The sequence below is a fragment of the Lethenteron reissneri genome, chromosome 52, assembly GCF_015708825.2.
Source record: "Lethenteron reissneri isolate LAM-NWPU_2019-01 chromosome 52, ASM1570882v1, whole genome shotgun sequence".
Lineage (NCBI taxonomy): Eukaryota > Metazoa > Chordata > Hyperoartia > Petromyzontiformes > Petromyzontidae > Lethenteron > Lethenteron reissneri.
Window position 1 is genome coordinate 5,898,873 of NC_083830.1, and position 12,696 is coordinate 5,911,568.

A 12,696-nucleotide genomic window follows, 5' to 3' on the forward strand; every position below is an offset into this window, starting at 1 on the left:
GCTAGGGTTATGGTTAGGCTAGCTAGACCGGGTGTGGTACAGCTAGGGTTAGGGTTAGGCTAGCTAGACCGGGTGTGGTACAGCTAGGGTTATGGTTAGGCTAGCTAGACCGGGTGTGGTACAGCTAGGGTTATGGTCAGGCCAGCTAGACCGGGTGTGGTAGGGCTAGGGTTATGGTTAGGCAAGCTAGACCGGGTGTGGTACAGCTAGGGTTATGGTTAGGCCAGCTAGACCGGGTGTGGTACAGCTAGGGCTATGGTTAGGCCAGCTTGACCGGGTGTGGTACAGCTAGGGTTATGGTTAGGCCAGCTAGACCAGGTGTGGTACAGCTAGGGCTATGGTTAGGCCAGCTTGACCGGGTGTGGTACAGCTAGGGTTATGGTTAGGCCAGCTAGACCAGGTGTGGTACAGCTAGGGTTATGGTCAGGCCAGCTAGACCGGGTGTGGTAGGGCTAGGGTTATGGTTAGGCCAGCTAGACTGGGTGTGGTACGGCTAGGATTATGGTTAGGCCAGCTAGACCAGGTGTGGTAGGGCTAGGGTTATGGTTAGGCCAGCTAGACCAGGTGTGGTAGGGCTAGGGTTATGGTTAGGCCAGCTAGACTGGCTGCAGTATGGCTAGGGCAGGGGTCGGCAACCTGCAGCTTCAGAGCTGCACGTGGCTCTTCAATCTAAGGAGTGCTTCGTGACGTTACTCATTAAGGACCACTGTCTCGCATTCACATACAGTGCAGTTTAAAAAAAATAGTTTTTACCAAATTCGAACGAAAAATGGCAAAGGTTATGGTTAGGTTAGCTTGACCGGGTGTGGTACGGCTTTTGTTATGGTTAGGTTAGCTTGACTGCGTTTGGAATGGCTAGGTTTACCACCCGTCCTGGTTGATTTTTTTCCTAGGGTCGTCAAAATATCACAACAAACAACAACGAGCGGTCGGTTTGGTCAGAGAAACGCCACCGGCTGGAGAGACGGGCAGGGTGCGAGGGGTGGCAGTGGTGTCCAGAGCGAGCCATTCCGGGGTGATTGTAGCTACTTGGATTCCCCGGTACGATCCCCGCTCAAGGCCTGTGCCGGGCTTTGGCCGCGTGGCCGGGCGGCGGGGGGGGAGCATCTGGGATTAGTGTGGGGTGACGGGGGCCTGCATGGGAGGGTTTGCGGTTTGCGTTAATGGGTAACTCATTTAGCCGCCCCATCGCCCGCCCCCACTCCGCCACTGCAGGTGAGCGTTGGGTACGCACGGAGCGACCTTGGCTGCTACTATCGGGGCAGTAAAGTGGAGATAGCAGCGGGGTCGTAAAATCGACATCCCACGTCGTCGTCGACGCCTCGTGGGTTTTGGCAGAGGCCGCACGAACGAATCCCCGGGGCGCTCGGCCGAGAGGGAGGGAGGGAGGCGGTGGTGGCGGTGGCGACGCCGCCCAAACCGCACGCAGGTGAACACGCAGGTGGACACACAGGTGAACACGCAGGTGAACACGCAGGTGGACACGCAGGTGAACACGCAGGTGGACACACAGGTGGACACAAAGGTGGACACGCAGGTGAACACGCAGGTGGACATGCAGGTGGACACAAAGGTGGACACGCAGGTGGACACACAGGTGAACACGCAGGTGAACACGCAGGTGAACACACAGGTGGACACACAGGTGAACACGCAGGTGCACACGCAGGTGAACACGCAGGTGCACACACAGGTGAACACACAGGTGAACACACAGGTGGACATGCAGGTGGACACACAGGTGGACACACAGGTGAACACACAGGTGAACACGCAGGTGGACACACAGGTGGACACACAGGTGGACACAGGAGGACACACAGGTGAACACACAGGTGGACACACAGGTGGACACACAGGTGAACACAGGTGAACACACAGGTGGACACACAGGTGGACACACAGGTGAACACACAGGTGGACACGCAGGTGAACACACAGGTGAACACACAGGTGAACACACAGGTGGACACACAGGTGAACACACAGGTGAACACACAGGTGGACACACAGGTGGACACACAGGTGGACACGTGTGCACGCGCGAGCGCCCATCCCATCACCCGCACGGCCCTTCCTCCATTGGTTGAACGCAGGCAAGCTCAGGACAGGTGTGTCATCAGCAGAGTCAGGCTATGCTTGAATCAATGCTGCAGGCAGCGGTGCACTACAGGCGGTGCGCTACTACAGGCGGTACACTAGGGGCCGTCCATAAATGACGTCACGCACCTAGGGGAGGGTCAGACATTTGTGACGATGTGTGACGTCAAAATGCGCAACTTTAAATAAATATAGAATTGTTATAACAAGACTCCTACAATATCAGAGTGCAGCGCCACATTAAACACGCACTACGATGACAATAGTTTAAAGCGATTTTAAACATGTTTTATTTTCAAAATGGAAATATGGTTTTGGGGGGGGGGGGCGCGGGGGGCAGAGCTTTGTGACGTCATATTTGAGGGGGGGGTCTGGCTTATTGTGACGCCGTGTGACGAGGGGAGGGGGGGGTCAAAAATCGTCTAAAATCGCGTGACGTCATTTATGGACGGCCCCCTAGAGGGGGTACGCTGCTACAGCTGGTCCGCTGCAGGTGTCACACTGCTACAGGTGGTGTACTACAAGCGGGGTGCTACTACAGGTGGTACGCTGCTACAGGTGGTGTACTACAAGCGGGGTGCTGCTACAGGTGTCACGCTGCTACAGGCGGTGCGCTACGTTTACTACGCCAGGCAGCGCGATACTGAAACTGCAGGCGGGCGCGCCGCTGCCACCGCGGGTGCAAGCGCTGCAGGCGCAAGCGCTGCAGGTTGCAAGCGCTGCAGGTTGCAAGCGCTGCAGGTGCAAGCACTGCAGGTGCAAGCGCTGTAGGTTGCACCTGCAGGTGCAAGCGCTGCGGGTTGCAAGCGCTGCAGGTGCAAGCGCTGCAGGTGCAAGCGCTGCGGGTTGCAAGCGCTGCAGGTTGCAAGCACTGCAGGTGCAAGCGCTGCAGGTGCAAGCGCTGCAGGTTGCAAGCGCTGCAGGTGCAAGCGCTGCAAGTGCAAGCGCTGCAGGTTGCAAGCGCTGCAGGTTGCAAGCGCTGCAGGTGCAAGCGCTGCAGGTGCAAGCGCTGCAGGTTGCAAGCGCTGCAGGTTGCAAGCGCTGCAGGTGCAAGCGCTGCAGGTGCAAGCGCTGCGGGTGCAAGCGCTGCGGGTTGCAAGCACTGCAGGTGCAAGCGCTGCAGGTTGCAAGCGCTGCAGGTGCAAGCGCTGCAGGTGCAAGCGCTGCAGGTTGCAAGCGCTGCAGGTGCAAGCGCTGCAGGTGCAAGCGCTGCAGGTGCAAGCGCCGCCTCCGCACCTGCAGGTGTAGATGTGGTTCTTGCGCACGCTGCGCCGGAAGAACCCCTTGCAGCCGTCGCAGCTGGAGGCGCCGTAGTGCTTCCCGGTGGCGCGGTCTCCGCAGATGGCGCACGTGGCCACCACGCCGCTCACTAGCACGCCCGCCCCGGGGCCCCCGGGCCCCACGGAGTCCGAGGGCCCATGCACACCTGGGGGGTAGGGGGTGGGGGTGGGGGTAGGGGGGGTGGGGGGGACGGGGTAGGGGGGGGGATGGGGGGTAGGGTGGGGGGGGGGATGGGGGTAGGGGGGTAGGGTGGGGTGGGGGGGGATGGGGTAGGGGGGGTAGGGTGGGGTGGAGGGATGGGGTAGGGGGGTAGGGGGGGGTAGGGTGGGGTGGGGGGTGGGGTAGGGGGGGTAGGGTGGGGTGGGGGGGGATGGGGTGGGGGGGTAGGCGGGGGGGTTGGGTGGGGGGGGACGGGGTAGGGGGTGGAAGAGTTCAAAATAAGATTAACACGTAGGAGGCTTCTTCTTGGTTCTTTCGGTAAAGTCACGTAGAAGGGAAATAATAAAATAATAAAAATAAAACATAATAAAATACAATCCTCACGACGTTTCAGCTGTCCTAATGAACACGTGTTCTGTCGGGAAGACAGCGTCCGAATGAACACGTGTTCATTCAGACGCTGTCTTACCGACAGCCCTGTTCTTCACCTGAGGACGGCTGCTTGCGTTGTGGCCGAAACGTCGTGAGAATTTTATTTTGTTTTATTTGTATTAGGCGCAGCTCCTGCAAGTGCTCCGTCGCGCCCCTGCTGGCGGAAGCTCTGGCGTTTGTAAGAGGTGGGGTGTATGTACTGAATTGTGGAACTTCTTTCGCACCGTACCTTGCCAACCGCGATAATCGGAGGTGCGGAGGAAGGACCGCAAACGACACGAAAAGGAGTTCAAAAAAAATTAGTTTTCAATCTAAATATAAAAGTGCATCCGCTCCCAGTGGCTTCCTCATATCGGAAGGGAGAGCGTTCCAGACGGCTGCAGAAGCGCGTCTGAAGGCGCCGCGCGATGCGGCGACCACCGTTGTCGTACCCACACTATACCCCACACCACACGCACACTGCGAATCCACTCTGCTGAGTGGACAGATGGCACTCATCTGTAACATCACTCACCTCCAACATCACTCGCCTTCAACATCACTCATCTGTAACATCACTCGCCTTCAACATCACTCATCTGTAACATCACTCACTCACCTGTAACATCACTCGCCTTCAACATCACTCATCTGTAACATCACTCACCTCCAACATCACTCGCCTTCAACATCACTCATCTGTAACATCACTCACTTCTAACATCGCTCACTCACCTCCAACATCACTTGTAACATCACTTCCCTGTAACATCACTCACTCACCTGTAACATCACTCACTCACCTGTAACATCGCTCGTAACATCACTCCCCTGTAACATCACTCACTCACCTGTAACATCGCTCGTAACATCACTCCCCTGTAACATCACTCACTCACCTGTAACATCACTCACTCACCTGTAACATCGCTCGTAACATCACTCATCTGTAACATCACTCACCTTCAACATCACTCGTAACATCACTCACCTTCAACATCACTCGTAACATCACTCATCTGTAACATCACTCGTAACATCACTCACCTTCAACATCACTCGTAACATCACTCACCTCCAACATCACTCGCCTTCAACATCACTCACTCAACTGTAACATCACTCACCTCTATCATTGCTCAACTGTAACATCACTCGTAACATCACTCACCTGTAACATCACCTTTAACATCACTCGTAACATCGCTCACTCGCCTGTAACATCAATCACTCTTAACATCACTCACTCACCTGTAACATCACCTGTAACATCACTCGTAACATCACTCACCTCTAACATCACTCGTAACATCGCTCACTCGCCTGTAACATCAATCACTCGTAACATCACTCACTCACCTATAACATCACTCACTCACCTATAACATCACTCACTCACCTGTAACATCACTCATATGTAACATCGCTCGCTCACCTCTATGCACATCTAGATCGACATTTTTTTTCAGCGCTGCTTATTGCGTGCGCTAGTTTGTTGCCCTTCCCCCGCACCTCCGATTGGCACGGATTGGCTACGTACGGTGCGAAAAAAGTTCAACACACACCACTCGCCGATAACATCACTCGCCCAAGTGCAACATTGCCCACTCGTCTGTAAACATCGCGGTGTGGATCACTCGGTCCCACTGGACACAAGCAGGTCCCAGAACCCCTCTGTGAGGTTCCTGAAGAGACTCACTCGGTCCCACTGGACACAAACAGGTCCCCAGAACCACTCTGTGAGGTTCCTGAAGAGACTCACTCGGTCCCACTGGACACAAACAGGTCCCCATAACCCTCTGTGAGGTTCCTCAAGAGACTCACTCAGTCCCACTGGACACAAACAGGTCCCCAGAACCCCTCTGTAAGGTTCCTCAAGAGACTCACTCGGACTCACTGGACACAAACAGGTCCCCAGAACCCCTCTGTGAGGTTCCTCAAGAGACTCACTCAGTTCTACTGGACACAAACAGGTCCCCAGAACCTCTCTGTGAGGTTCCTCAAGAGACTCACTCGGTCCCACTGGACACAAGCAGGTCCCAGAACCCCTCTGTGAGGTTCCTGAAGAGACTCACTCGGTCCCAAAACAGGTCCCCAGAACCCCTCTGTGAGGTTCCTAAGAGACTCACTCGGTCCCACTGGACACAAACAGGTCCCCAGAACCCCTCTGTGAGGTTCCTCAAGAGACTCACTCGGTCCCAAACAGGTCCCCAGAACCCCTCTGTGAGGTTCCTGAAGAGACTCACTCGGTCCCACTGGACACAAGCAGGTCCCCAGAACCCCTCTGTGAGGTTCCTCAAGAGACTCACTCGGTCCCACTGGACACAAACAGGTCCCCAGAACCCCTCTGTGAGGTTCTTCAAGAGACTCACGCGGTCCCACTGGACACAAACAGATCCCCAGAACCCCTCTGTGAGGTTCCTCAAGAGACTCACTCGGTCCCACTGGACACAAACAGATCCCCAGAACCCTCTGTGAGGTTCCTCAAGAGACTCACTCGGTCCCACTGGAAACAAACAGATCCCAGAACCCCTCTGTGAGGTTCCTCAAGAAACTCACTCGGTCCCACTGGACACAAACAGGTCCCAGAACCCCTCTGTGAGGTTCCTCAAGAAACTCACTCGGTCCCACTGGACACAAACAGGTCCCCAGAACCCCTCTGTGAGGTTTCTCAAGAGACTCACTCGGTCCCACTGGACACAAACAGATCCCCAGAACCCCTCTGTGAGGTTCCTCAAGAGACTCACTCGGTTCCACTGGACACAAGCAGGTCCCCAGAACCCCTCTGTGAGGTTCCTCAGGAGACTCACTCGATCCCACTGGACACAAACAGGTCCCTAGAACCCCTCTGTGAGGTTCCTCAAGAGACTCACTCGGTCCCACTGGAACACAAACAGATCCCAGAACCCCTCTGTGAGGTTCCTCAAGAAACTCACTCGGTCCCACTGGACACAAACAGGTCCCTAGAACCCCTCTGTGAGGTTCCTCAAGAGACTCACTCGGTCCCACTGGACACAAGCAGGTCCCAGAACCCCTCTGTGAGGTTCCTCAAGAGACTCACTCGGTCCCACTGGACACAAACATGTCCCCAGAACCCCTCCGTGAGGTTCCTCAAGAGACTCACTCGGTCCCACTGGACACAAACAGGTCCCCAGAAACCCCTCCGTGAGGTTCCTCAAGAGACTCACTCGGTCCCACTGGACACAAACAGGTCCCCAGAACCCCTCTGTGAGGTTCTTCAGGAGACTCACTCGGTCCCACTGGACACAAACAGGTCCCCAGAACCCCTCTGTGAGGTTCCTCAAGAGACTCACTCGGTCCCACTGGACACAAAACAGGTCCCCAGAACCCCTCTGTAGGTTCCTCAAGAGACTCACTCGGACTCACTGGACACAAACAGGTCCCAGAACCCCTCTGTGAGGTTCCTCAAGAGACTCACTCAGTTCCACTGGACACAAACAGGTCCCCCAGAACCCCTCTGTGAGGTTCCTCAAGAGACTCACTCGGTCCCACTGGACACAAGCAGGTCCCAGAACCCCTCTGTGAGGTTCCTGAAGAGACTCACTCGGTCCAAAAACAGGTCCCCAGAACCCCTCTGTGAGGTTCCTAAGAGACTCACTCGGTCCCACTGGACACAAACAGGTCCCCAGAACCCCTCTGTGAGGTTCCTCAAGAGACTCACTCGGTCCCAAACAGGTCCCCAGAACCCCTCTGTGAGGTTCCTGAAGAGACTCACTCGGTCCCACTGGACACAAGCAGGTCCCCAGAACCCCTCTGTGAGGTTCCTCAAGAGACTCACTCGGTCCCACTGGACACAAACAGGTCCCCAGAACCCCTCTGTGAGGTTCTTCAAGAGACTCACGCGGTCCCACTGGACACAAACAGATCCCCAGAACCCCTCTGTGAGGTTCCTCAAGAGACTCACTCGGTCCCACTGGACACAAACAGATCCCCAGAACCCCTCTGTGAGGTTCCTCAAGAGACTCACTCGGTCCCACTGGAAACAAACAGATCCCAGAACCCCTCTGTGAGGTTCCTCAAGAAACTCACTCGGTCCCACTGGACACAAACAGGTCCCAGAACCCCTCTGTGAGGTTCCTCAAGAAACTCACTCGGTCCCACTGGACACAAACAGGTCCCCAGAACCCCTCTGTGAGGTTTCTCAAGAGACTCACTCGGTCCCACTGGACACAAACAGATCCCCAGAACCCCTCTGTGAGGTTCCTCAAGAGACTCACTCGGTTCCACTGGACACAAGCAGGTCCCCAGAACCCCTCTGTGAGGTTCCTCAGGAGACTCACTCGATCCCACTGGACACAAACAGGTCCCTAGAACCCCTCTGTGAGGTTCCTCAAGAGACTCACTCGGTCCCACTGGACACAAACAGATCCCAGAACCCCTCTGTGAGGTTCCTCAAGAAACTCACTCGGTCCCACTGGACACAAACAGGTCCCTAGAACCCCTCTGTGAGGTTCCTCAAGAGACTCACTCGGTCCCACTGGACACAAGCAGGTCCCAGAACCCCTCTGTGAGGTTCCTCAAGAGACTCACTCGGTCCCACTGGACACAAACAGGTCCCCAGAACCCCTCCGTGAGGTTCCTCAAGAGACTCACTCGGTCCCACTGGACACAAACAGGTCCCCAGAACCCCTCCGTGAGGTTCCTCAAGAGACTCACTCGGTCCCACTGGACACAAACAGGTCCCCAGAACCCCTCTGTGAGGTTCTTCAGGAGACTCACTCGGTCCCACTGGACACAAACAGGTCCCCAGAACCCCTCTGTGAGGTTCCTCAAGAGACTCACCTCGGTCCCACTGGACACAAACAGGTCCCCAGAACCCCTCTGTGAGGTTCCTGAAGAGACTCACCTCGGTCTCACTGGACACAAGCAGGTCCCAGAACCCCTCTGTGAGGTTCTTCAAGAGACTCACTCGGTCCCACTGGACACAAACAGATCCCAGAACCCCTCTGTGAGGTTCCTCAAGAAACTCACTCGGTCCCACTGGACACAAACAGGTCCCCAGAACCCCTCCGTGAGGTTCCTCAAGAGACTCACTCGGTCCCACTGGACACAAACAGGTCCCCAGAACCCCTCCGTGAGGTTCCTCAAGAGACTCACTCGGTCCCACTGGACACAAACAGGTCCCCAGAACCCCTCCGTGAGGTTCCTCAAGAGACTCACTCGGTCCCAAAGCAGGTCCCCAGAACCCCTCTGTGAGGTTCCTCAAGAGACTCACTCGGTCCCACTGGACACAAACAGGTCCCCAGAACCCCTCCGTGAGGTTCCTCAAGAGACTCACTCGGTCCCACTGGACACAAACAGGTCCCCAGAACCCCTCCGTGAGGTTCCTCAAGAAACTCACTCGGTCCCACTGGACACAAACAGGTCCCCAGAACCCCTCCGTGAGGTTCCTCAAGAGACTCACTCGGTCCCAAAGCAGGTCCCCAGAACCCCTCTGAGGTTCCTGAAGAGATTCACTCTATCCCACTGGACACAAACAGGTCCCCAGAACCCCTCTGTGAGGTTCCTCTAGCGACTCACTCGGTCCCAAAGCAGGTCCCCAGAACCCCTCTGTGAGGTTCCTCTAGCGACTCACTCGGTCCCAAAGCAGGTCCCCAGAACCCCTCTGTGAGGTTCCTCTAGCGACTCACTCGGTCCCAAACCAGGTCCCCAGAACCCCTCTGTGAGGTTCCTCAAGAGACTCACTCGGTCCCAAAGCAGGTCCCCAGAACCCCTCTGTGAGGTTCCTCTAGCGACTCACTCGGTCCCAAAGCAGGTCCCCAGAACCCCTCTGTGAGGTTCCTCAAGAGACTCACTCGGTCCCAAAGCAGGTCCCCAGAACCCCTCTGTGAGGTTCCTCTAGCGACTCACTCGGTCCCAAAGCAGGTCCCCAGAACCCCTCTGTGAGGTTCCTCAAGAGACTCACTCGGTCCCAAAGCAGGTCCCCAGAACCCCTCTGTGAGGTTCCTCTAGCGACTCACTCAGGTCCCAAAGCAGGTCCCCAGAACCCCTCTGTGAGGTTCCTCAAGAGACTCACTCGGTCCCAAAGCAGGTCCCCAGAACCCCTCTGTGAGGTTCCTCAAGAGACTCACTCGGTCCCAAAGCAGGTCCCCAGAACCCCTCTGTGAGGTTCCTCTAGCGACATCACTCGGTCCCAAAGCAGGTCCCCAGAACCCCTCTGTGAGGTTCCTCAAGAGACTCACTCGGTCCCAAAGCAGGTCCCCAGAACCCCTCTGTGAGGTTCCTCAGAGACTCACATCGGTCCCAAAGCAGGTCCCCAGAACCCCTCTGAGTTCCTGAAGAGATTCACTCCATCCCACTGGACACAAACAGGTCCCCCAGAACCCCTCTGTGAGGTTCCTCTAGCGACTCACTCGGTCCCAAAGCAGGTCCCCAGAACCCCTCTGTGAGGTTCCTCTAGCGACTCACTCGGTCCCAAAGCAGGTCCCCAGAACCCCTCTGTGAGGTTCCTCTAGCGACTCACTCGGTCCCAAAGCAGGTCCCCAGAACCCCTCTGTGAGGTTCCTCAAGAGACTCACTCGGTCCCAAAGCAGGTCCCCAGAACCCCTCTGTGAGGTTCCTCTAGCGACTCACTCGGTCCCAAAGCAGGTCCCCAGAACCCCTCTGTGAGGTTCCTCAAGAGACTCACTCGGTCCCAAAGCAGGTCCCCAGAACCCCTCTGTGAGGTTCCTCTAGCGACTCACTCGGTCCCAAAGCAGGTCCCCAGAACCCCCTCTGTGAGGTTCCTCAAGAGACTCACTCGGTTCCCAAGCAGGCCCCAGAACCCCTCTGTGAGGTCCTCTAGCGACTCACTCTGGTCCCAAAGCAGGTCCCCAGAACCCCTCTGTGAGGTTCCTCAAGAGACTCACTCGTCCCAAAGCAGGTCCCCAGAACCCCTCTGTGAGGTTCCTCAAGAGACTCACTCGGTCCCAAAGCAGGTCCCCAGAACCCCTCTGTGAGGTTCCTCTAGCGACTCACTCGGTCCCAAAGCAGGTCCCCAGAACCCCTCTGTGAGGTTCCTCAAGAGACTCACTCGGTCCCAAAGCAGGTCCCCAGAACCCCTCTGTGAGGTTCCTCAAGAGACTCACTCGGTCCCAAAGCAGGTCCCCAGAACCCCTCTGTGAGGTTCCTCTAGCGACTCACTCGGTCCCAAAGCAGGTCCCCAGAACCCCTCTGTGAGGTTCCTCTAGCGACTCACTCGGTCCCAAAGCAGGTCCCCAGAACCCCTCTGTGAGGTTCCTCAAGAGACTCACTCGGTCCCAAAGCAGGTACCCAGAACCCCTCTGTGAGGTTCCTCAAGAGACTCACTCGGTCCCAAAGCAGGTCCCCAGAACCCCTATGTGAGGTTCCTCTAGCGACTCACTCGGTCCCAAAGCAGGTCCCCAGAACCCCTCTGTGAGGTTCCTCTAGCGACTCACTCGGTCCCAAAGCAGGTCCCCAGAACCCCTCTGTGAGGTTCCTCTAGCGACTCACTCGGTCCCAAAGCAGGTCCCCAGAACCCCTCTGTGAGGTTCCTCAAGAGACTCACTCGGTCCCAAAGCAGGTCCCCAGAACCCCTCTGTGAGGTTCCTCTAGCGACTCACTCGGTCCCAAAGCAGGTCCCCAGAACCCCTCTGTGAGGTTCCTCTAGCGACTCACTCGGTCCCAAAGCAGGTCCCCAGAACCCCTCTGTGAGGTTCCTCTAGCGACTCACTCGGTCCCAAAGCAGGTCCCCAGAACCCCTCTGTGAGGTCCCTGAAGATAGAGGTGTAAGGGAGGCAGTATCCGTGAGGTCCATCAAGGGGGGGGAGGAAGGGGGTTGCTGAGAGGGGTCCCTGTTGGGGGTCTCACCGTGAGGGGACCCCACGCCCTGCTGCTGGTCCCCGTGAAACTCCATGAGACGCGAGAAATCGGGGTCGAGAGCGGGGAAGTCGGACATGATGTCCGCGGTGAGACGTGGCGACAGGCGCATCCTCCTCCACCTCCTCCCCGCCCGGCTCGCCTCACCACTCCCCTCACCACTTGCCTCACCACTCGCCTCACCACTCCCCTCACCACTCGCCTCACCACTTGCCTCACCACTCGCCTCACCACTTGCCTCACCACTCGCCTCACCACTTGCCTCACCACTCGCCTCACCACTCCCTCACCACTTGCCTCACCACTCGCCTCACCACTCCCCTCACCACTTGCCTCACCACTCGCCTCACCACTCCCCTCACCACTCGCCTCACCACTTGCCTCACCACTCGCCTCACCACTCGCCTCACCACTCGCCTCACCACTCCCCTCACCACTTTCCTCACCACTCCCCTCACCACTCGCCTCACCACTTTGCCTCGCCTCCTCACCTTTTACCCCGCTGCCTGCCTCTAATCTGCCTCTCACCTGAATTCCTCACCTGTTCCGCCAAAACACTCCTCTCACCACTCGCCTCACCACTTGCCTCACCACTCCCCTCACCACTCGCCTCACCACTCTGCTCACCACTCCCCTCACCACTCGCCTCACCACTTTGCCTCGCCTCCTCACCTTTTACCCCGCTGCCTGCCTCTAATCTACCTCTCACCTGACTTCCTCACCTGTTCCGCCAAAACACTCCCCTCACCACTTGCCTCACCACTTGCCTCACCACTCGCCTCACCACTCGCCTCACCACTCGCCTCACCACTCCCCTCACCACTTTGCCTCGCCTCCTCACCTTTTACCCCGCTGCTTGCCTCACCCTCCAGGGATCGCTCACCTTGCTCCTCACCTAATTCCAAC

At 57.0% G+C, this 12,696-nt stretch overlaps 1 protein-coding gene across 2 annotated transcripts in view; it reads right to left on the bottom strand.

Annotated features, from left to right (window-relative positions):
• Positions 1–12,023, bottom strand: part of LOC133355807 (hepatocyte nuclear factor 4-gamma-like) — a 35,526-nt gene extending 23,503 nt beyond the window's left edge. For both annotated transcript variants that reach the window (XM_061573192.1, XM_061573191.1), the window contains exons 1-2: positions 11,782–12,023; positions 3,337–3,526 (exon numbers count right to left, since the gene is read on the bottom strand). In XM_061573192.1, coding sequence (XP_061429176.1) covers positions 3,337–3,526; positions 11,782–11,902 — 311 coding nt within the window. In that variant the 5' untranslated portion in view covers positions 11,903–12,023. The remainder of the gene's footprint in view (positions 1–3,336; positions 3,527–11,781) is intronic.
• Between the last annotated feature and the right edge of the window lie 673 nt (positions 12,024–12,696).